General features: G+C 39.9%; 1 protein-coding gene across 1 annotated transcript in view; it reads left to right on the top strand.

Moving 5' to 3' along the window:
• SPATA16 (spermatogenesis associated 16) overlaps positions 1-26,369 on the top strand; it is a 177,538-nt gene that overhangs the window by 65,073 nt on the left and 86,096 nt on the right. Inside the window, exon 3 of the mRNA XM_060766767.2 lies at positions 6,162-6,251. Coding sequence (XP_060622750.2) covers positions 6,162-6,251 — 90 coding nt within the window. The remainder of the gene's footprint in view (positions 1-6,161; positions 6,252-26,369) is intronic.

Here is a 26,369-nt window from a genome sequence, read left to right as displayed (position 1 = left end):
GCAGCTCATAGCAGCAGAGAAAGACAAACTCATAAATTTCTATATATAGTGTTCTGAAATTTCACTTCAAGGAACAGTCCATTCCAAATTTCTGGGCTCACTTACAAGTAGATTTTCTGTAACTGTTGAAAAGGGCTATGAAAGCATTGATGCCTTTCTAAATACATTCTTATGGTTAAAAAAATTATTTTCTTGTCTTAAAAAAATAAGTAGAGAAACCATGTTATAATCCACCTCAAGCCATGTGGGGAGGTGGGTAAGAAATAAAATAAAATAATATTAATTATTATTATAATATTATAATTATTAATAATATTTGAAAAATGTGAGTCAGAACTCAGAATACAATTATCAGCTTTTAAGCCTAACATAACAAAGCTTGTAAGTGAAATGCAACACCAACCTTCTTGTTGTTTAATCAAAATTAACTAATAATATTATATCATGATTCAGTGTTCTGGAATTATTAGTTGTGTGGAATCATTCCAATAAAATATTGTAATAGTGTGTGCATTTTCTTATTTCTCCTCTCTCTCCAAATCTGAATACACTTGATAAGTAACTTTAAATGAATATTTGGCGCACTTTAAGTTTGCATAATTTGAAGTAAGTCTTCGTAGTCCAAGACAAGAAAAGATATTTAAGGGGATGGGGGAATGGTAAACAAAAGGTTAAGAACCACTCCTTTATTGACTCTGTAGTTTGTTTCTTTTATATGTATTTTATAACTTATTTCTTCTGTATGTTGTTTTTTAAAGTTATTTATTGTGTAGCGTTGAATTTTTGCTGTCCTGAGTCCCTCCATGGAGGTAGAGAACGGGATATAAAAGTTCTAAATAAATAAATAATAAATTTCTCTGGTGGGGGTAGTGTACAATCCTAGGCAGCTCCTTTTAGAAAGATGGAGCAGGTTTAGAGAAGGGCAATAAAAATTATAAGAAGTATGGATAAAATATATAGACATATGAGTAACTTTTGAAGGAATAGAGTATATTCAGCCTCACGACAAGACTGAGGGGTGATATAATTGCACTCTTCAAATATCTAGAGAGTTGGGACTAGATTTGTTCAATGATGCCATGGAGAATAAAATCCAGTCTTATGGTTTTAAGTTACAGGATGATAGACTTCAATTGAACATTAGAAGGAACTTCTTGATAGTAAGAAAACATTGGCAATGGAACAGATTACCTAGAATCAGGCATGTAGCCGGGGGGGGGGGGGGGGCTTGAGGGGTTTCAGCCCCCCCCCCCCAAATTCTCATGGTGGTTCGCAAAAAGGCCTTACTGGTGCATTATTTAAACTGTTATGTTTATCCATATCATGATCTGATCACCATACTCAATATATCCCGTATGCATGGGGGTATTGGGGTAATGATACAAAAGGTTTGCTAGGCTAGACCCTCTTTCACTCAGACTCAGCCCCCCCCTCCAACTCAGCCCCGGCCGAAACACCCCCCTGAAAAAATTTTACCCCCCTCCCCCCCCCCCCCGAAACGAAATCCTGGCTACGGGCCTGCCTAGAATGGTGATGATCTCCCTTCCTCTGACAGCTGGGAATGCTCTAGCTGGATTTCCTGCATTGAACATGAGGTTGCACTCAATAACTTGTGGAGCTCCTTCCAACTCTGTGATTCTGATTCCTCTGATAATATTTTTAGAAGAAATGTGATTTTTCCCCACCGAAAAACAATTACCATCACTTATGATCTCCAGTAACATTTTCCTATCCTCCTTTCACTACATGTGGAGGAGATGACATGCAACTGGTTTTTGTAAGGTCTCCTAAGACTATGCTACCCAGACAAACATGGTCAAAGCATGCTTTGAACAATCATCTGGATCAACTCTGAAACTTTTTCAGTAAACAAAAAGTAGCTTACATATCAAGAGATTTACTGATAGAGTTAATAAGATACTAAGAAATGCTGTCATATCATTCCACAGAGAAGATATGAGAAAAAGCACAGATCTTAAGATAAACGCAGGACAAGGCAAAGCATGAAAACTAATTTGTTCAGTGTGCTACAACTCTCTCTCTCTCTTATGTGTGTGTGTGTGTACACACCTATCAAAACACATAATGCTTTAAGAGTAGGAAATGAGTGGCTAACTACCAGAAGATGATTGATTTTTCCACCAGTGCTTTTGCTTAGCTGTGGCACAGCCAGAAACCTGGTGGGGGAATCAATATAGCTATTATCAACTGTTGACTACAGTTTGCAAAAGCAATAATAGTCTTTAAAATCTTTTTGACAGCCTCAGCAATCATTCCATTTGTTAACATGTTAAGGCTCTGTGTGAGCACATATTTAAAATGAAAAAAAAAATCTTTATCTAATTTTTGCTTTTTCACAAAGCACTTGTCTAATACTAGTAGGATACTATACTAAGTAGAATTGTCCAGGAACTACAAAAAGTAAGACAGTAGAAACCAAGCAGAGTCTAGCTTATCTGGCATAAACAGGCTGGCAGAACATCGGATAAATGAAAATGTCAGGTAATACGGAGTCTCCTACTGTTACCTGTGTGACATGGTGCTAGACACATAGAATACTACAAGAGGTACTCAAAGGGTTAAGGCAAGGCAATGACTTGGGGCGAAAGTGGCCCAGCAGGAAGTGCCCAGATGCGAAAGAGGAGTGTGGAAATCACAAAGGAAAAGAAGGAGGGTGCTTCCACTTCTGGTCCTGCCTCTTTTCCCCCTTTCCTCCTTCCTCCTTCCTCCCTCCTCCTCCTCCTCCTCCTCCATCTTGCCTTTTTCACTTATTGGGAATGGAGAGAGAATTGGGAATCATTCCTTTAATTGAAGGAGAAATGCTAAAGAAAAGGGGGACATTGGATAAGAGCATCAGATAAGATGTAATGTTCGATAAGCGAAGTTCAAATAAGTGAGACTCTACTGTATATAGCTTCCCTTCTTCCCAATCTCAAGATGAGTAACAGAGGTCAATATGCCCTAAATCTGATTTCTTATCCAAACTAGACAAGTTCTATTGAACAATAGGAACTAGGTACATGAACAGTTATGTAAATTGCATTGATTGAATAAGTCAATTCAAGTTAGGACTAACAAATTATTTTTTTATTCTGACAGGTTTATACAAATGAGTTTTTAATTGTCTGCCGTTCTCCTGCTTTTTATCTTCTGTCTTTGATGGACTCTTGAATGGTTTTTAATGCTATGGATTGTTTAAATATATTTTAAAACAACTTCCATGTGCATTTGAATATATATGTTTTCTGAATGTTTTGTAAGCTTCTTTGAGCTCCAGTGTTGGGGGGAAATGAAATAAAATACTAATAATAATACCGATATTATACATTGTCTAATTAGTTATACATATGTATACATAACTATTATTTATTTAATTACAGCTTTTATATTCCACCCTTCTCACCCCGCAGGGGACTCAGGGCGGATTACAGTGTACACATATATGGCAAACATTCAACGCCAATTTTTGACATACAAACATATACAGACATACACAGAGGCAATTTAACTTTTTCTGGCTGCCAGGGGAGCTGTCACTTTCATCGTCCATCTGCGATGCTGATGAAGCACTTCCGCATTCCCCGCATGCCTCCCCGCTGGAATGCTTTGCTGGAGTCTTCTTTATGGCCTCATAAATCAGTTAATTTAGCCTCCCCACACTTTAAGGTGGTACCTTATTTCCCTACTTGACAGATGCAACTGTCTTTCGGGTTGCAAAGGTCGACAACAGGCTATACACAATTGGTTGGAAACCCACTCCAACCCGGGCTGGCTTCGAACTCATGACTTTTTGGTCAGAGTGATCTTAATGCAGCTGACACTCAGCCAGCTGCGCCACAATCCCGGTGCACTCATGTATCAGTCAACCTCAAGTATAAGTTGAGAACATATTTGGAGGCCAAGAGCTCACACATACACACATGCATGCATGCATTCATGCATACATACATACAAGAGTTGAAGTAGGGCAGATGTAATTTTTATTGGTACATTCATACAAAAAGAAATATTTTTAAAGCCCTCCCTCAACCCTGGAACTTGATCTGATCACAAGTGAACACAGATATACGTCCAGCAGCTGCCTTTAAAACAAAACAAGAAACAGTCACACTGTAATATCTTATCATGAAATCTGTACTTTACACAACCTTTGGCCAAAAAGATTAGTAATCCTCTGCTTTCTGCTTTCTGATAATGCTTTACCTATTGGCTTGCTTGCCCAAGGGTCTGTGAATATTTGAAAGACAAAAATATTTTTGGAAACGTAACATGCCACTGAACCGCCATTGCTGGTGGGCTTCATAGAGCAAGGAAAACATTAGCACTAGCACCAATGAATCAAAATTCAATTACTTTTTTAAACTGCTAATGTTAAAATGTCAAGGACATTTTAGAAAATTAATTCCTTAATTATTTACATTGTAAAAGCATTAAATTAAAATACAATTTAAAATGACTAAAAATGGACAATGACAAATTACAGTCATGAGGAACACTGATTGTTATTCAAAAAAATAACATTATTGGCATTTAAATATTAAAATAGCAAATTCTTAAATCATTGTTGAATTTTTCAAAAAGAAATTCTGAGTAATAAATTATTCCCAGACTTCAAGCATCTGGCTGGCCACTCCTGGGAACTGGATAGATCTTTTGTCTGATCCATTCGGTTTCTTGTGTTCTTATGCATATTGGAGGGGCCCTCTCCTGTGTCCTATTACAACTGTGGTTCTCAGCCTGTGGGTCCCCGGATGTTTTGGTCTTCAATTCCCAGAAACTCTAACAGCTAGTAACAGGTTGAGAACCACTGTAGTAGAATGTGAGAGGACATGGGACTTCATTTGTGGAATTGTCTCTCCTTGGATGCCTGATTGGTACCAACACTAGAGTCATTATGACACAAAATGACCTTCCACACAGCTCTATATCCCAGGATATCAAGGCAGAAAATCCCATGTTATCTGAGTGTGAACTCAGATAACTCAGGGCAAAGCAGGTATTGTGGGATTTTCTGGGATATAGGGCTGTGTGGAAGGGCCCAAAGTTAAAAGCCAGCTTTTTATTAAAGCTTTCAGACCATTTTGTCAAGGTTGTATATGTTTTATGGTTATGATATTCAAGATTATTTTAACTGGTTATGAATTAAATAATTGAAGAACTGATTCATATATTTTTAATCTTTTTATTTTTAGTTGTTTTTACTGTGAACTGTACTGAGATCTTTGGCTAAACGACAGGATATGGCTATTGAAATAACTAACTAAATAAATCAGCCAAGGCTATATATTTCTTGAAGGCCTCACTTCCCAAGGAGGTTATGGGCCTAAATATGAGTGGTTGTCCCAACTTCTCCTGTCATTAAAAAATCTGGCTCTGTGACCCCCCCCCCCCCCATACCACCCAAAGCTACACATTTTGGAAATAGACAACTTGGTGCCAGAAGATGTAACCTCCTCTGGCAGCTGCTACTGGCTGGTTTCTGATTTTTCTTACCGAGAGGATGAAGATGAAAAAGATCATAACATTGCTCCACGTGGGCTAACTTAGAAACATGAATTTCTTTATACATTGGTCTACATTGGCCAAAAAGAATCAAAACACAGACTCAATGTGAATCCACAGATTTTTGTTTTAAAATGCATTATATGACAATGTAGATGGAGCCTTGCTTTCCGCAATACAGTACTTTTGGTCTCAGCTTTGCAGTGCCTTCTTCTTCTTTTGCCTGCATAATATATGCTTATTATCCAACCTGCAGATGCAGATGACAGATAACAAAAGGCATTATTACAGTAAAGCCTGACGTCTTGCTGATTTTTATATTCTTGATAAATGCAGTAGAACATATGCTCACAAAGGGTTTTAACTGCTACTTTTCTAATAGGCAATGCGATGAGTGAAATTACATTTACGACACAGCTTTAATAGACATTTCAATAATGCCTGTTCGTCCATCTCAGCTGTCAACAGAGTAGATGTGATAATTCATTGTTGGGGACTGGAAAAAATGCAATCAGCTTAGCATTGATAGGAGAAATGTTTGTGCATACACTCTGTGTGTGAGTGTGTATACAATGCTATTCAGAATTAGCTGTTAAATGATCTTCAAACAAGCCAGTGAAAGGTTTTGACTTGCATGTTTGTCTCCTTTTCTCCCCAAGGAGCATTATGCTGAACCCTGCCTATTTCCGTAACCACCTTCGTCAAGCTGCTGTGTTTCGGAGCTTAGAGAGATATTCTGAGGCTGCAAGGTAAATCTGGGGTTCACTGGAGAGCCTTCCTCATCAATACCACACTGTTTCTTCATTTTATTAATGTTGCTTCCTGGAAAAGCTAAGCAGGATGAGTGGCAAACTGGCTCATTTTAGAATCAGTGCGCTATCCTCATTCTTCCATCCTCATTGCAACACCTACCATTTTCAATTTCAAAGTAATGTATAGGCAATCATCGAATTACAAAGTTGAGAGGGACATTCAGTCCAACTCATCACCATTCAGGAATGAGCAAGAAAGGGACTCAGAACAAATGGTCATCCAAGTTCTGTTTTAAAATGTCCAGAGGAAGAAACTCCACCAAGCTCCAAGGCAGCATATTTCATCTCTAACACATGGACAGATACTTTTTGGCACAAAATAAAGAGGGGAGAGAATGTCACCAATGTAGGATGTAAATACACATGATGGTCAACTAGATGGACTCTGTAAGGATGCTAGGGTAGATTGACTCTTCTTAATTTATTTGGGAAACTCAGACCAAGTGCAGTTCAGCAGAATTGTAGGAAACCAAACAGAATCCCAGAAGCAGAATCTGATTATAAAATTCAATAAAAAGATATATATCTTTCATATATATATAACCCAAACAGAATCCTATAGCACTGTTTTGCCAGTGTCTGCTAATAGAAATATTGTGGAGCAGTTTCTAAATTAGGTTTGTTTGGATTGTGGGAGAGAAAGAAAGATGAAGTTTTAGGAGAAGGTCTGTCAGAAAATGCTAACAATTTTTTCCCAAGTGACATAGAATCCCAGGGAAGCTTCTGAAGAAACTGCAGTGAGGAGTTATGCTGGAATTATAGGAGGAATAACATGCTCATAAAGAGGTTAATGTGGTGACAGTAAATCTTTAATGAACCTACACTGGTGTCCAGAAATATCTGCCTTTGAAATTAAGAGTCAAGGTCTGTTCTTAGATATACAAGTGGAGAGGCTCATAAATTTGCAAATGGGTTCTTTTGTGTGCAATACCTTCTCCATGTCTGTTTTCTCATACTTCTTACACTCCTTTACTCATTTTCATACAATATTCATACACACACACACAGTGCATATATTCTTATGCATACACAAGCATACATATACACAACCTTGTAATAGTGACATTTCTTGCTTTCTCTGCTGAAATCTCTCTTCCCTTCTCCTCGCCCCCCCCCCCCCACCACCACCAATATAAAGGATTCCTTGGGCCATGCACTGGCATTAAAAGGTGCCATTCAAAATGACTGAATTCCAAAACATGGACAAAATGCCTCCTGTCCCACCTGCAGGGCATTTGGGAGCAAACAATGTTGAACCAGTCAAGTCTATTGCATAAAATCTTCAGGCTATGTATAATGTGCATATGAAGCATACATGGATTTTGTGTTCATTGTATCTCATTATCTACCTATAAAGAAATGCAGGTATTCCAAAATCAGAAAAAATCCAAAACATTTCTCATCTGAACCATTTCAAATATGAGATGTCTATCTGTTAAATTAACTATTGAAATTGCTATATAACATTAACAATTGACTAATCCTGACATACCTGTCTGGCAGTAGACGAAGAAGCCAGCCATCTTGAGTGCCATTTTGCTCTCTGCTCTTTGCTCAGAAGGTTCCTAACATATGACTGAGTCAGTTGTGTCAAATAGGTGTATTTCAGTACAAACCTTCCAAAGTACCCATAACAGTACAGCCCTGTGTAAGCTTACAGTATATACAGGCCCAGGCATAATTGGCAGTTGACTTTTAGATCTTCCTCATCCCATTCATTGATCTTCTTTTAGGAGAGAAAAAAGTAGGATACAAATATAAGAAGAAGAAGAAGTCCTATCTGTTACTGCTTTTCATTGTAGCCTCCAATGCAATCAGAGATACTGTAGAAATATTGCCTATATGTAAGCTGCCTTGAGTCCCCTTCGTGGCTGAGAAAGGCAGGGTATAAATAGAGAAAATAAATAATAAAATTAATAGATTATTTTGCAGAGCATAGAATTATTTCCTTGTGGAACACAGCTCCTGTTTTTTGACCAGTCAATGTGTGGGAACTCAAGCCCCAAAAGGGGGTAACTTTTCCAAGGTTTGGACATTTGTGTTTTCTAAGCCTTGCATATGAAGTTTTTATAGCTTTCTTTGAATACATTGTGCTGCACAATCTAAGTCCTTAGTACAATCCTGAAAAGTAGTGCTTCCTGAGAGTAAGAGCTGTTGGAGAGTGGCATAGGCTGCCTTGAAGTGTGATGAAGGCTTTTCAGCAGAGGCTGTCTATTGGGAGTGCTTTCTTGCATGGTAGAGGTTGGACTGCATGGCCCTTGGGGGTCTCTTCCAGCTCTAGAATTGTATATCAGGAGTAGGAAATGTGAGGTCTCATGGATACACTTTTTCTCTCCATTCCACCATCTCACCCTGATGAAGGCTAACACTTTTGAGATCCAAACATTTCCCATCTTTCCTCCAAAAGAAAAGAGGAAGAAAGGACAGGGAGGGGACTTTGGGAGAACCCCCTCCCTCCTGGCCCACCCATCTCACTCTGGCCCGTCATGTGGCCCCGAAGTTAGAAAGTTTGCCCATGCCTGATATAGACCCTAGAAGCCTTCTGATTTTGTTTAGGGAGGTTTAATTATACCTTTTTACATAATAATGGCATTGTAGTCTTTCTGGTGATCAGAAGAATAATGTACACTCCCTGGATTGACTGTATCATTATATTGTGTTTGAAAAGTTTCACAGTCAGCCTTTTTTGACATCAGCCAGAACACCTGGATCTAGGCGGGAGAAAAGTATAACATTTTTAGAGCAGCAAGTTCATTCTGGAAGCACTGTTTAAATGGCCTGTGCCTGTTTCCCTCTTGGACTGAGCTTGAACAGAAAAAGAAAGGAAAAAGAAAAGAAATAATAAAAATTCAAGGGAAAGGCTGGCTGTGTAGAGCGCTGATTGGCTAGAGTACATGCCATCAGCAAGAAGGATCCTGTACAATCCCAGGAGTCAAAATGTAATTAAAGAATGGTTTCTTTTTGAGAATGCAATTAATGCATGAGTGAATAGTCAAATGTTCGTGCATTTTGTGAATTTTTCCTTTTAATGTTGGCAACTGACCCAACGCAAAGGTTTCTCTTGGGGGCATTCATATCTCTTACTGTCAAAGAAGGTTTGCCCCTCTCCTTTTCCATTAACAACAACGTTTAGAAATTAGCTTCTGGCCTCATCAGAGCTATATCTAATGGTGTATCTCGCTAGAGAGTTACCACATTCTGACATCATTTGAGCTGCCACAGCTTCATCCTACAGGTTTATATTTTGCTGAAGGATTTAGAATTCTCTGCAAGACAGACAATTTTAAGTACCTCAGCAAAGTGCAAATCCCAGGATGCCATAGGATGATGTCCTAAAGGTAAACGTATGCTATAACTCCAAAGCATAGGTAAGTTTGGAAGCTGGTATCCTGTTGCTTAGTTATTGGCAAAACCACGTCTGAATGTTCCTTGCCTAAGGAAACCCTATGAAATTCATGAGGTCCCATCACTTGGCAGGCAACTTGAAGGAACATAATAACAGAGTAGTTCAATGAATTATTCAATCACTGGTTGTGTCTCCTCTAGTCCAAACAAATAATAGGATTAGGCCTCATTCTATAAAATGAGTCAGGCCCCAGCTACACTGCCATATAAAATCCAGATTATTTGTTTTGAAATTGATTATATGGCAGTGTAGACTCATATTATTCAATTCAAAGCAGATAGTCTGTATTATCTGATTTGATAATCTGGATTCAATGGCATTATAGATCCAGTCTCAGGCTGCCTTCTCTAGAAACTGCCTTCCACAATCTTGGCTGTAGGAATGTTACAATATCTTATAGTATCAATTCCATTGGATTGCCCTAAATCCTTCATGCATTGTATTTTCATCTTTCTTTTTTAATAGTTGTGAGACTTTTGTGGGGAAAGGTAAATTAGTGCACATTATGTCTATATACAGTACATCTCATAAAGTATGAAGATTTTATGCATTTTCCATAATGCAATCATTTTTTTCCATTTTCTTGTTTTCTGTGAGAGCGGTCTCTTCTTGTGTGTGTTTGTGTGTGTGTGTGTGTCCCCTTAGGATTTTTTGAGATTTGTGACTACACTGTTAGTTAGGTCGATGCCACAACAATCCAGAATCACTGGGTTGTTGTAGGTTTTTTCGAGCTATATGGCCATGGTCTAGAGGCATTCTCTCCTGATGTTTCGCCTGCATCTATGGCAAACATCCTCAGAGGTAGTGAGGTCTGAGGATGCTTGCCATAGATGCAGGCGAAACATCAGGAGAGAATGCCTCTAGACCATGGCCATATAGCCCGAAAAAACCTACAACAACCCAGTGATTCCAGCCATGAAAGCCTTCGTCAATAAATCCAGAATTAGATATTAGAAGAGTCAGTAAGTCAACTAATGGTTCTTGTTGTTGGCAGACAATGGAAAGTTGTATGGTCGGCCATCTATATCCACAGATTCTGTATCCAAGGATCCAGCCATCCACAGTTTTTTTTAAAAAAAATCTCCAAACTAGGTATAAAGGAAACCTTTATACATGGGATACTAATATTACTATGCAATTATATCTTATGGGAGTTGAACATTCATAGATTTTGGTATCCACAGGGAGTACTGAAACCAAACCACAACAGATAACAGGGCCCACTGTTTTAAAAAACATAGAAATGAACAAGTGACTTATTCGCATAACAGTGGGTTGTTGTAGGTTTTTCGGGCTGTATGGCCATGTTCCAGAAGCATTCTCTCCTGACGTTTCACCTGCATTTATGGCAGGCATCCTCAGAGATTGCCTGCCAGAGGTTGTGAGGTCTATTCACATAACAGTTTGGCAAGTTGTTATTATTATTATTATTATTATTATTATTATTATCTTTATTTATACACCACCTTTCTCCCTGTGGAGACTCAAGGCAGCTAACAATCCCACACCTAATCAATGCAAAAGTTTAAAAAACAATTAAATAGTATAAGAGTGGGGAAAGCAGATTAAAATAAAGTAAATACAGATAAAATAGCCTTGAAAACTCACAGCCCACTCCCCCAAATCCCACCCACACCTCCCCAGCATCCTGCCCAAATGCCTGCTGGCAGAAGAAGGTCTTGACCTGCTTGCAGAAGAAAGGCCATCAGGTTTGGAGCCATCCTGGTCTCTCTTGGGAGGGAGTTCCACAGTCTGGGAGCAACCAGTCACCGATAGGCTGAGAAAGGAGGTATAAAAGTATAAATAAAATAAATAAAACCACCAAAAAAAGCCCTCTACTTTTCTCACCAAGCGCGTTCACTTGCTTAAAGTGTGTAACTAATAGAAGATGGTTCTGATTTCAATAGAGAATTCACAATACTTTTTTTGGGGGGGGGGTTAGGTTTTTTTGTTTGTTTGTTTTGTTTTGTTTTTGTTTTTTGAATACTTTTTTAAAAATAAAATTCCAAACTGTGATCAGTGGGAGTTGGTTGCCTGCATGTCAGTGGGATGGTGTACCAACTCTGCATTTTACTCCAAATTTTATGCTAAATTTATTGAAGGTTACAATGCAAAATCTTGGCTAGCTCTATTAAAGTTTAAACCAAATAAAGTTTAGACCAAATATAGGTTGGATTCAGCATCATGAGTTTCACCAGCTCTCCCTGGTTAACATTGGGTTTTCTTTTCCCGAAAAGGCCTAATAATACACAATCTTAATCTGAAATTAGTGCATTTTAAATCTAGCTAGTACTTTTCCCACAGTTAACTCTATAAACTGTAACACCACCATATGTCTGTCTAAAACTTGCTATGCAGGAGGTGAAAGCTACAGCTATCTTTTTCTCTCTCTAATGTTATTTAGGAATCATGCCAAACCACATTTTGTTATTCTATACATAAGCAGAGTCAAGCAGGGCTAAATCTCCAACAATCCCAATTTCTTTATTTTACTGATACACCTGAGGTTTCTAAATTGACCACAGATTTGCCATCAAATCATGATTTATTATAATATTGAAGTGCAACAAATCATAGCTTAATCAAACTCTGCATTAATCTTTTATATTGTTCTTAGTCATAAGTGTATCAATGATACAAAATGAACACTTAGGTTAATTATTATGTTTATGTTTATGTTTATTTATGTCCTGCTTTTTCTCTCCATAAGGTCAAGCCAATGACTGTCCACACTGTATTTCCAATATATTGTTAAAATTCCACCCTAATTCCCTGCGTAGGTTTATTTCCTTATCCACACATAAAGATTTAGCAATCTCTGTGTTAGAGGCTTAGCTATCTCTTTCCACCCCAATTGGAAAAGCATTTTGAAAACCACCAGAAACTGCTGACATTTTGCTTCTGGACAGCCTATAATCATGAATAGGGGTTTAGTTATCGAATAGTCAAAAAGTCCAGGCAAACCTTAGGAGTAAACTTAAGAATTAAGAATCTTGAGTAGGAAATGAAAGCATTTAGCATCCATTTGTCTTTATGCTGGAAGCACTTTCATTCCACATACTTATACTTTAAACAACCTTATTCAGCAAGGCTATATTTCTCTCAGCTGTGTAAATGGAGCAGTCTTGGATCAATGGAACCTGCCAAGATATCACAGCTATAATATCCTGTGGAAAAGTCAGGCCAGACAAAGCTCTCCCTGCTTTCTTTCCAGCTCAAGGAATCATTTTTAACACTAACTGTGTGAGCTTCCTTTGAGTATACAATGTCAAGCTTTCCTATCATTTGCCAAGGGTCCATCAAATTGTATTTACAGGCCTCCTTCGGGCTCAATTGAGTGTTAGTTCAATGAATACATATTCACAGCTTTGTCCCTATTGAGATAACAAAAATGGAGGGGTGTTAAGAGTGACATGGAAGGGAGGATCAGCAAGCAAGAGCAAGGATGCTTAATCCAAGGCCAGCCCTACCATTAGGCAGAGTGGGGTGACTGCCACAGGTATATTTTGACTTTTTGTGGCAGAATACCAGATTGTTAGCTATTATTATTATTATTATTATTATTATTATTATTATTATTATTATTAAAATAATCCAGGGATTTAAGCACGTAGAAAGATAGAGATCTATAGAGATGAGAAATGACAGAAGATAGATAGATGGATGACAGACTCCTTGTGCTAAAACAGTTTGACTGCTTTTGATGTTTTTATGAGTGGGGAGCCCCATTTGTTGCACCGCCTCTACTATTAAAAGGACTTACTATCATCCTGATTTAGGACCCTCACATTTTCTAAGGACCTTTCCCCCTTGGTCTCATTTAATTTTAGAGCCTGGCTTCTAGTATGGTAAAGATGGGAATTCCCTTTAATATTTGAAGAAACCTATTGAATGAGGAAAGGCTTGAGACACCTTGGTGGCCACCCATTCACATTTGCAAATTTATTTATTCATTCATTCATTTATATCCCATGTTCTCTCAAGATGGGAACCAAGGTAGCTTAGCTTGTAGGTCGGTGATTCCCAACCTGGTGGGCCATGAGATCTAAAATAAGGTCCGCAGCTCTAGAAAAATATGGTTTTCTGAAGGCAAGCGGATGTCAACTACTGGATGGCATATGTTCTGTATCAGAAACTAGAGCTGATATGGTCTATCCAATGCAGTTTTCTGAATCAGCAACCCAAAATAACAAAATGGAATCTAAAGTTGATCAAAAACTTATTTGTAACCCTTTGGGTATTAATGTTGGAGAGTGGTCCCTGGTCAAAATGGTTCCTGGTCAAAGTGGTCCCCAGTCAAGTGGTCAATAGTCAAAGTGGTCCCTGGTCAAAAAAAGGTTGGGAACCACAGGTGCGAGTTAACAAAAAAATAGATAACAACAATAATAATACAAATGATTTTAAAACCCACTGAATATGAACTCCTATAAAACATGAATTTAACATTTTAAAAACATATTTAAAACTTAATAAGGAAAAAAATCCAGCACACTCTTTAACATAGCCAAGAAAAAGTTGAAGGTCTAACGCATTAAAAAATACAAGATGACACCATCTTGCTATTTCAAAGTTATCTTTATTAAAATAGGAATACCATAAACAAAACAAAACATATACTAAAATTAATACCATTATAATATGTATAGTGCTATATGTGTTTTATCATGTTTTGTTTTATTGAGCTGTTTTAATCCTGCTGTACCCCACCTTGAGCCACAAGGTGAGGTGGGTACCAACACTTACATGCTACAAAACACACCAATGGCTCTAACCCCATCCTCTTTTATAAGAGAAAACATCTTCAGCCCAAGAATATCTGTATGAAAAATAGTCATATTCTCATTTCTCCACAGTATATAATCATATCTAATAAGCAAAGAAAAGGTAAAGCTTAATCTCAAAACCCACAAGCGTCTTCATATTTTCCTTCTTTATGAAAGTTGAAGAGTTCACAATCCTTAATAAAGTTCTTTAATGACTTCTCTTTAATAAAATGGATAATTTATGCATCTCTGCCATCTTCACAATCCAATTTTCCTTTGTTGGCAAGTCCACATTCTTCCATTTCTAAACATAAAGGAGCACCATCCCCTAAGTTTGAATGACAAGAGTCTGCAAGGAAGTTGTTCTTGTGTTTCCTTCAGTATGAGCAGAACTCTTAAGAAAATCAGAAATGCTAGTAAAACTGGGTTCCTAGTTGCACTCTGGGATTTCATCATATTTAGATGAATGCAAATCAAACTCCCTCACACATCTTGCTGCCAGTGTTAAGAATTGAAATATCTGCATGCATGTTTGGTGGCATCCTGGTCAGTGGGGACAGAGAATCCACAATTCATTCTAGTCCAAATATGAAAGGAGCTTTTGAAGCTACTGAAGCCAAAATGGGTTGGATAACTTCCTTAAAGTTTGGATTAAAAACCAGGATGGATTCACAAGCCAGCTACCATGAAAATGACGGCATCAATCTGATCAACAGGGAAGAGTAAGGAAAGAAATTTTAGCACTTGCTACTTTCCAGGACAGTGAGTTTAAATCCACTCCAGATCTTAGATGAGACTTTAAAAAGCTATCTGGGGCTCCTTCTACACTGCCATATAATCCAGATTATCAAACCAGATAATCCACATTATCTGCTTTGAACTGGATGACATAAGTCTACATTGCCATATAATCCATTTCAAAGCAGATAATGTGGATCTGTCAGGAACTCTAGGCCCTAAGTCTCCTGGCCAAAGTTGGAGACCAAAAGAGAACTGGCCAAAACCTAGCATGGCTCCATATTTGTCTTGTTGTTGATTAACAGGTTTGGCTTTCCCCAATCAGCCTTTTGGAAACATGCTGCATTAATCTTGTACCAAGTTTCATATATTTCCTTCCTGAGCTAAGGAGGCAAGGGGACCTCCACTGGGGCAGAAAAGGAGAAAATGATGGTGTCAGCCTGCTCAGCAGGGAAGGGATGGGAAAGGAAAGCACATAAATTTTCTGGAGATATTGAGCTAAAAGGCTCAATGAGTCAATGTGGCTATGACCTCCATTGTTCTCGGAGACACATTCTACGTAGAGCTTGCTGCAAATTAGAGTAGAGAAAGTTGCTGTTGACATTCATCTAGACCTGCTCACAGGGGAGCCTGAATGCCCTGTTATTTAATTTGACACTCACATATGACGCAAGTAAACATCTCTGAAAATAATATTTCTATGCTAAATTCATTAGGCTTCCAACAGTCCAAGCAGGATTTTTACTGATCATTATGCATATCAGTCTGGCTGACGGACGGACTGTATCGGTCTACCTGAGTTAGTCAGACTGGATTACTGGTTAATTTTTTTCTTGGCAATACATAAATTGTCTCAGTTAGTACAATTTATATTTCCTGAAGATTGTCCCCACGCTCACTAAACTGGGAATAAGTCTTGTTGAATTTAATGGAGCTTACCCTTGATGAGATTTTCTGTAGGATTATGCTGTAAAGGAGATGGCAGTACATTCATAAGAGAAGAGAACACAATAGAGCTGAAATGGTAGTCTTATCACTATACCTGGCACATACATTTTAAAAGCAGAATAAATAGCTCCGGTATAATCAGTTAATCACAAATTCTGCCATCTAGCACACAAAGTACCTATCACTCTGAGAAAGAACAGGACAAAGTCCTACTTCTTTCTCAGGGAGAAAACCTTTATCTGAATTGTATTGTACCATTTTAGTGCACTTTACCATTTTAGGAGAGCCAGCATGGTTTGAGCATGAAGCTACAACTCTTTCCCCTGTTAGTCATAGAAACCCACTGGGTGACCTTGGACAAGTCCCACTCTCTCACATGATAATGTCATGGTCACCATAAGCTGGAAACCTCTTGAAGGCACACAACAGTGACATCCATTTTAGTCTTTAAAGGTCAAGAGAAGGCCCCACTTGTCTGAAAGCTCCTCTATACATGTATATCTCCTCCACATTGAAACCTGGCTGCAATAGAGACTAGCGCTTCCTTCAGATTTTAGCCATGTACTTATTTGAGGAGGAAGCATTCCTGAGCTCTCATGGCCTCCTGAAGAGAAGGTGGAGTGTAGCCAGAGTTTGAGATCCTAGGGCCCCTTCCACACAGCTGAATAAAATCCCACATTATCTGCTTTGAACTAGAATATATGGCAGTGTGGACTCAGATAACCTAGTTCAAAACAGATACTGTGAGTTTTCTGCCTTGATATTCTGTGTTATATGGTGGTATGGAAAGGGCCCTACGAATTGAATATTTGCCACTTTTAATACATATGGAATAGAATCCAGCAGGTTTTGCTAACTCTGGGCAGAGATTAAAAGGAATAGCCTTTGGGATTGTGACGTCCAGAATTCCCTAACTAATATGAGCTGTTCTAGTTTTAAAAACTCCAGCAAAGGATCGCCGCCTTGTCGGGGCGCTGGAGCTTGAGCACCTCAATGATGTCATGAGCGAAACCGTGAAGGGCCACCCAAGACGGGACGGTTGTGGCAGAGAGGTCAGACCAAGCGTGATCCCTGGGGAAGGCAATGGCAAACCACTCCAGTATCCTTGCCAAGAAAACTAAATGGACCAGTACAACCAGAGATATGTCGGTATGCCATTGGAAGATGGGACTCCCAGGTCGGAAGATGGCCAAAATGCTACTGGGGAGGAGCAGAGGATAAGTTCAACTAGCCCCAGATGTGATGACGCAGCTAGCTCAAAGCCGAAAGGAAGGCTAGCGGCCGACGGTACTGGAGGTGAACGTCGGTGAAAGTTCACCATCCAGTCGGTGAAAACAAGACCTGGGGCTGACTGTAGCTCAGATCACGAACTTCTTATTGCCCAATTTAGAATAAAACTAAAGAGATTAGGGAAAATACACAGACCAGTTAGATATGATCTCACTAACATTCCTAGCAAATATACAGTGGAAGTGAAGAACAGATTTGAAGGACTAGATTTAGTAAACAGAGTCCCAGAAGAACTATGGACAGAAGTCCGCGACACGGTTCAGGAGGTGGCAACAAAGTACGTTCCAAAGAAAAAGAAAACCAAGAAGGCAAAATGGTTGTCTGCTGAGACACTGGAAGTAGCCCAAGAAAGGAGGAAAGCAAAAGGAAACAGTGAAAAGGGGAGATATGCCCAGTTAAATGCGCAATTCCAGAGGTTAGCCAGAAGAGATAAGGAACTATTTTTAAATAAGCAATGCATGGAAGTGGAAGAAGACAACCGAATAGGAAGGACAAGAGACCTCTTCCAGAAAATTAGAAACATTGGAGGTAAATTTCAGGCAAAAATTGGTATGATAAGAAACAAAGATGGCAGGGACCTAACAGAAGCTGAAGAGATCAAGAGAAGGTGGCGAGACTATACAGAAAATCTGTATAGGAAGGATAATAATATTGAGGATAGTTCTGACAGTGTGGTGTATGAATTAGAACCAGACATCCTGAGGAGTGAGGTTGAATGGGCCTTAAGAAGCATTGCTAACAACAAGGCAGCAGGAGACGACGGGATCCCAGCTGAACTGTTTAAAATCTTAAAAGATGATGCTGTCAAGGTGATGCATGCCATTTGCCAGCAAATATGGAAAACACAAGAATGGCCATCAGACTGGAAAAAATCAACTTATATCCCCATACCAAAAAAGGGAAATGCGAAAGACTGCTCCAACTTCCGTACAGTGGCCCTTATTTCTCATGCCAGTAAGGTAATGCTCAAGATCCTGCAAGGAAGACTCCAGCAATACATGGAGCGAGAGTTGCCAGATGTTCAAGCTGGGTTTAGAAAAGGCAGAGGAACGAGAGACCAGATTGCCAATATCCGCTGGATAATGGAGAAAGGCAGGGAGTTTCAGAAAAACATCTACTTCTGCTTCATTGACTATTCTAAAGCCTTTGACTGTGTGGATCATAATAAATTGTGGCAAGTTCTTAGTGGGATGGGCATACCAAGCCACCTTGTCTCTCTCCTGAGGAATCTGTACAAGGACCAAGTAGCAACAGTAAGAACTGACCATGGAACAACAGACTGGTTCAAGATTGGGAAAGGCGTACGGCAAGGCTGCATCCTCTCACCCAACCTTTTTAACTTGTATGCAGAACACATCATGCGATGTGCGGGGCTGGATGAACGCAAAGCTGGGGTGAAAATTGCTGGAAGAAACATTAACAACATCAGATATGCAGATGACACCACTCTGATGGCCGAAAGCGAGGAGGAGCTGAGGAGCCTTCTAATCAAGGTGAAAGAAGAAAGCGCTAAAGCTGGGTTGCAGCTAAACGTCAAAAAAACCAAGATTATGGCAACAAGAATGATTGACAACTGGAAAATAGAGGGAGAAACCGTGGAGGCCGTGACAGACTTTGTATTTCTAGGCGCAAAGATTACTGCAGATGCAGACTGTAGCCAGGAAATCAGAAGACGCTTACTTCTTGGGAGGAGAGCAATGTCCAGTCTCGATAAAATAGTGAAGAGTAGAGACATCAGACTGGCAACAAAGATCCGCCTAGTCAAAGCCATGGTATTCCCTGTAGTAACCTACGGATGCGAGAGCTGGACCTTAGGGAAGGCTGAGCGAAGGAAGATCGATGCTTTTGAGCTGTGGTGCTGGAGGAAAGTGCTGAGAGTGCCTTGGACTGCGAGAAGATCCAACCAGTCCATCCTCCAGGAAATAAAGCCCGACTGCTCACTGGAGGGAAAGATACTAGAGACAAAGTTGAAGTACTTTGGCCACATCATGAGGAGACAGGAAAGCCTAGAGAAGACAATTATGCTGGGGAAAGTGGAAGGCAAAAGGAAGAGGGGCCGACCAAGGGCAAGATGGATGGATGGCATCCTTGAAGTGACTGGACTGACCTTGAGGGAGCTGGGGGTGGTAACGGCCGACAGGGAGCTCTGGCGTAGGCTGGTCCATGAGGTCACGAAGAGTCGGAGACGACTGAACGTATGAACAACAACAGTTTTAAAAAGGATTTTCCCCATGTCAGTTTGCCTGTGCCAGACATGGGAATCATTTGTAAGTCCTGGAGAATTATATAATTCTCACTCCTGACCTATGGCAACAGTAGAAAACATATGATCTTCCAGATTTTATGATGCTACAGTCCTTACTATCTATCATGGCTCCCCCTTGCCCCACCTTATGCTCCATCTTCTAAAATGGAATATAGAAGTTGTTGTGCGGAATTACTTGGCCATACAGCCCGAAAAACCTACAACAACCCTTCCTCTCTTACTTTGCCACATTTTTGACTTTACTAAAATTTCAGAAGTCAAAAATGTGGCAAAGTAAAAAAGGAAGGGTTGTTGTAGGTTTTTCAGGCTGCATGGCCATGTTCTAGAAGCATTCTCTCCTGACGTTTCACCTGCATCTATGGCAAGCATCTTCAGAGTTTGAGAGGTCTGTTGGAACACTGAGAATGCTTCTAGAACATGGTCATATAGCCCAAAAAACCCAGCAATTCCAGCCATGAAAATCTTCGACAATACATTTAGAGAGGAAGCTTTCTTCATAACCATGATATCATGGCTCCCCCTTGCCCCACCTTATGCTCCATCTTCTAAAATTGAATACAGAAACTGTTGTGCAGAATTACTTGGGACAAACTGTAAAGGCTGCGGAAAACTCAAAACCAGAGCAAGGGTAGGGAATGGTGCTCTCAATTACACTAAAAGTGTTTAAAGTATTTAGATCACAGTGAGTTCCACTGCTGAACGGCTCTCACAGTCAGGAAGAACTTCCTGACTGTGAGAGCCATTCAGCTGTGGAACTCATTGCCCCGGAGTGTGGTGGAGGCTCCTTCTTTAGAAGCTTTTAAACAGAGGCTGGATAGCCATCTGTCAGGTGTGATTTGAATGCAATATTCCTGCTTCTTGGCAGGGGGTTGGACTGGATGGCCCATGATGTCTCTTCCAACTCTTTGATTCTATGATTCTACATGCTCCACCACCCTCAAGGAAAACCTTTCAAAATCCTGGTCAGTTTTTATTGGTTTGTTTTCTTTTGTGGTCAGTCTGAAAGCTTACATTCATTTCAGGCCATAAAAACAGATGCAAGTCTCTTTGTAAAATTCCTTAGTTTCTGAGAGACCACTTACAAATGAGTATTGCAAACATATATAAAAATGTAAACAACAATACTGCATATTTTTTTCTAAATCCAACACAAATTGTTGTTGCCTTCAGTCATTTCTGACTCATGGCAACCCAAAACTGGACCAATTACAGTGTTTTCTGGGCAAAATTTGTTCAGAGAGGATTTGTCATTGCATTACTTTGAGGCTGTGAGAGTAGGACTTGCTCAAGAGCAGAGATTCTAGCACTATCTCCCAGAGGCATCAGGTGTATCAACACTGTAGAATTAATGCAGTTTGACACCACTATAAGTGCCATTGCTCAATGCTAAGGAATCATGGATGTTGTAGTTTTACAGGTTCTTTAACCTTCTCTGCCAAAAGTACTTGTGCCTCACCAAGGTATAAATCCTAAGATTACAATGTAGATGAACCCTTAGTTGAACACTTGAACAACTATATGTTGGCTCTCCAATATAGATTTAGATACAGTTTCCAAAAGTCCCATGTTCCTTCCATCCATCCCCCCTCCAAAAAAAGCCAGATTTGCTCGCTTCTCAGCAGGTATTTTTTGGCATCTCAACACCTGCAATAATAATGCAAAAGAGAATGGGGAAGACAATTAACCCGAGTTCAGGAGATTCGGGGGAAGAAACCTTGTTTTCTTTTCAGTTGCTATCTTAAGATAAATCCAGCCTGTGCTGCTATAAATTCCTATTAGCATTAAGAGGAGGTAACTGATACCCAAAGCAAACAACTTCACCAGTAAATGAAAGAGTTAAATTCCCTCTCCTGCGATTATACAGTATTTTTCTAAACCACAAATAATGGGTGTTGTTTGCCATTTTCAAAGTGCACACATTCAATTCATGCATTTAACATCAGGTTTCCCTTCGCCCTGCTTTATTAGACATAAGGGCTCAACAAGGCCAACCTGTATTGTCCTTAATACTTGCTTTTCTTTATGTGTCTGGCTGTTTTGTTCTATCGTATTTTCTGCTTTTGCAGTCTATCCATTATGGCTCACTTTGGGGTAGGTTATGTCTTTCTTGCACAGCACAATGACTGGCATTTTGAAAGGAGGCAAGCCTCTCTTTTTTGTAGCAGTAGTAGTAGTTGTCAGACTTCCACTGTATTTCTCTCGCTGCGACATTCTGCTTTTCCAATAGACATATTACAGCCTATTACTTTGAGATGGGTTTCTATTTTAATGGCAGCCACAGTACCAAAAGAAGGGATGTGGGGGGAGGACTCCATGGCCTGGAAGTTAATGTTCACATGCATTGCAGGAGATTTATTTATTCTTCCTATCCTGGGTTTCAGGCAGCCGGAATCACCTGGGAACCCACACATTATGGAAACTGCATGTTTATATCTTTGTGGAACTGCCTTATGCAGCTTCTAAACGGCTTGTAGATGACGTTTGGGTCTTGGAGCTTGTCTACATGGACTGGAAAAAAATGGTACTCACTTCATAGGCACTGTGATCTTGATACACACAATGATGATTCATTTGCAATACACTTCTTCATTTCATCTTAACGGAAAATATGTATATTCATGTGCATGATGCAAAAAGCTATAATGAAAGTGGTGCATCCATGGCCTTCTGGCCAAAAATAATGTGAAGGCTTTGCAATGTGGCCCCCGCCACAAGGTGAGCAAGACAAGTTTGGCATAGGGTATGGTACAGCCATTTATGGCAATCTTACCATAATGTGAGAAATGTGTGTGGAGAACTGGGAAGCCCTGGTCCTTTGGAAACTCTAACTGGAGGTCTGCTGTGACCAGCAGTTCTTCAGAATTTAAAGAGGCACAAATGGAGGGTGAACGGGAGAAATGTGCCAAGGGGAAGGTGCATCAAGCCATCCCTAACCGGAACTGCCTTCTACCTAAAAACCGATGTCCTCACTGCAGGAGAACATGCGGATCAAGAATAGGGTTCCTCGGCCAGCTATGGACCCACCACCAAGACATTACACTTGGAGGACCATCGTCCTCAGTCTACGAGGGATTGCCTAAGTAATGTGTGGTATTAACAGGTGATGCAGAATTAATGCAGATGAGGAAAAAGCAGTAGCAAACATAGTTGTTTTGATCATTGGAGGCAAATTCTTAGACTGAATTGACCGTCTTGATTCAGCATTACCAGAACCTGACCTCCAGCCCTTGCTGTTTCTAGGCTAAGGACATCCATAGAGCAAAGTCACTGGAGTCATTCTTCTTGGCCAGGTCATTAAATGGTTGATACTAGTTGCAATTTTCTGTCCCTATATTCTCACATGCGTAATACTACTAAGAGTAAATAGGGCCTTCCCTTACAAATGCAAATAACACCTTCAAAGTAGAGCCATTTGTTTGGAACGCAGCTTGGGAATAAAGGATTAAATGTCCCAATGCAATTGTTCTACTTGTGCATTCACACATTTGTGATCCCAACTAGAGAAGGCAAAAGTGTAATTCTTTGATCTTTTTTTGCAAAAAAAAAGACATGCAAAGGGGTTTAGAAATCAAATAAAACCCAAAAGAAAGAAAAATGCATCAAAAATACATGAAAAGAAATCAGAATTAAAGCAGATTAAAAAATGTAAGTAGAGATTTGAAGATATGCTTTTATGTGAACCAGTCCCCAAATCCTCTCAAGTAGATGATTCAGAGCTTGGAAACGATGCATTTTTGGACAAGAGCTCCCAGAATCCCTCAGCCAATGTAGTCATGCTAGCTGGGGAATTCTAGAAACTCCAGTTCAAAAATGCAACTGTGCTAAAAATTCTAATATGACTAGTTGTTGGTGTGTCTCTTTCTGGGTTCTGTGAGGCCAACTACAATTGAATTCTGAAGTCCCAATAAATGTTTTTAGCAACAATACAATAAATTATATATACAATTGAACACACATGTATTGTCTCAAAATGCAATTGGCCCTCCACATTTGCAAGTTTAACTTTCATGGATTTGATTAATATGTTCTCTCTAGAAATGTCTAGGTCCTCCAGTGCTACTCTAAGGTCAACTTTCATTACAACTCAACTATAAAGTCATTCTGAAGAATCTAGACATTCATGGTTTTTCTTCTCTTGTGTGTGTCCTGTGCCCCTAACTCATGCAAAAGAGAAAGGCCAACTGTATCACAGCATGTGGAGACTATTTTAAAGCCCTACATGGAAAAAATACAAGTCAGAGATAAATAAAATACTGAAATGACACTATAAACAATGCATCTTATGTTGTCTTTTCTAAAGGAACAATTCAAAATAAAAGGTAAAGGTTTCCCCTGACATTAAGTATAGTTGTGTCTGACTCTGTGGGGTGGTACTCATCTCCATTTCTAAGCTGAAAAGCCGACGTTGTCCGTAGACACCTCCAAAGTCATGTGGCCAGCATGACTGCATGGAATGCTGTTACTTGCTGCAGAAGCAGTACCTATTGATCTACTCACACTTGCATGTTTTCGAACTGCTAGGTTGGCAGAAGTTGGCGCTGACAGCGAGAGCTCACCCCGCTCCCAGGATTCAAACCACCAACCTTTCGGTCAGCAAGTTCAGCAGCTCATCACCCCTAACCTTCTTTGCCACCAAGGGGCCCACAACTCAAAATACCATTCCCTTATTCTATTTATTTATTTATTTATTTATTATTCAAACTTATATGCCGCCACTCCCCTGGGGCTCGGAGCGGCTTACAAGAACAGGCTAAAATCTAACACAATTTTAAAACAATTTAAAACAATTTAAAAACAATTTAAAAACAGCAATATCAAAGATCAAAGGCCTATCGAAACAGATATGTTTTACATGCCCTGCGGAAAGCTGATAAGTCCCGCAAGGCACGGACTTCAGGTGGCAGAGTATTCCAGAGTGATGGTGCCACTGCTGTAAAGGCTCTGCATCTGGTTGCTGTTAGACACAAGGTCTTGACACTGGGAATTTCCAATAGATCTTGGTCCTCAGAACGGAGGGATCTCTGGGGTTGGTAGGGGGTGAGGCGGTCCCTCAGGTACATCGGCCCCAGACCATGCAAGGCCTTAAAGGTAAGTACCATCACTTTGAAAGTGATCCGGTGCTCAATTCTAGATGAAGAGGGCCTGTTCCCTAGCCCCAGCAACTACAGTTCCTCTCCAGCTCCCCCTCTCCTTCTCAACTCAGCCAGTAAGCACAGCCCCTTCCTTGGGGTTTCCCCACCTGTGCAGTCAAACCAGTACTCATAGGGATTACATTAGCATAGGTCACCTCGTCCCATAAATGTCTACAAAGGATACTAAAGATGACATAGTGTAGGCTTTGGTGATCTGCCCTACGGTTATTAACTATATAGCGTAGGGTTTTACTCCACCCAGTGGCCAGATTTAGCAAATAAAATCCATATCTTTGATTCTATATCTGAAATTGATGTTTTTTTATGCCACATTGAAGGTTTGTTGCCCTTAATGCGCACCATTGCCTATTTAACAAAATATTTTTCGCATAATGTCTTGCAAGGCTCTTTGAAGCAAGTTTTCTTCCTCGGCTTTTGTCTCTGCTGGCTATTGAGTATGTTCTCTTTGGAATTCATGGTGCCTTGCCATCAGGTTTTTGGAAGCCAGGTTTCCAAAGCACTACAGAAAGAATTGCCCTTTTCCCTCCATTCTGGACAAAGATCCAAATATGTTTAAGTGTGGAGGGAGGCATCCCAAACAGGAAGCTTTGTTTTGAATCCAGTGGAGGAGTTAGGAATGACTTGAATAAGTTGGTGGAAAGTGACTAGGTCCAGCAGCTCATGTGCTTGTTCAGCAAGAAAGTGGGCTCAGTGTGTGTGCGTGCAGATCAATATACAAATATATCAGTATTAGCACACCTCTGCATAACAGGATAATGACACCTTAGATCAGTGTTTCTCAACCTGGGTGTCGGGACCCCTGGGTGGTTCATGAGGGGGGTTTCGGAGAGGTCACCTAAGACCATCAGAAAACACACACAAAAAGATCCCTCCACCTGTCCTTCTCTTCCTTTTTGGTGTTGGTGAACTACAACTCCCAGAATTCAAAAACAGCCCCATCAACCTCACCAATATTCAATGTTGGCCACATAAATAGTGTGCTAAGTTTGGTGCAGATCCATTGTGGGCTGGGTTCAGAGTGCTCTTTGATTGCAGACAACTATAAATCCCAGGAATTACACCTCCAAATATCAAGGTCTATCCCCCCCCCCCAACTCCACCAGTGTTCACATCTGGGCATATTGAGTATTCATGCCAAGTTTTGCCTAGTTTTATCATTGTTTGAGTCCACAGTGCTCTCTGGATGTAGATAAACAACAACTTCAAAACTCAAGGTCAATGCCCACCAAACACTTTCAGTATTTTCTCTTGATCCTTGGAGTTCTGCGTGCTAAGATTGGTTCAGTTTCATCACTGGTGGAGTTCAGAATGCTCTTTTATTGTAGGTGAACTATAAATCCCAGCAACTACAACTCCCAAATGACAAAATCAATATCACCCCCCCTCAACCCCACCAGTATTCAAATTGGGGTATATTGGGTATTTATGCCAAATTTGGTCCAGTGAATGAAAATATATCTTGCACATCTGATACTTACATTACCGTTTGTA

This window comes from Anolis sagrei, chromosome 3 (assembly GCF_037176765.1).
Source record: "Anolis sagrei isolate rAnoSag1 chromosome 3, rAnoSag1.mat, whole genome shotgun sequence".
In the NCBI taxonomy this organism is placed as follows: Eukaryota; Metazoa; Chordata; class Lepidosauria; order Squamata; family Dactyloidae; genus Anolis; species Anolis sagrei.
The sequence above is the reverse complement of the archived record's forward strand: the minus strand, read 5'-3'. Positions and strand labels throughout refer to the sequence as shown.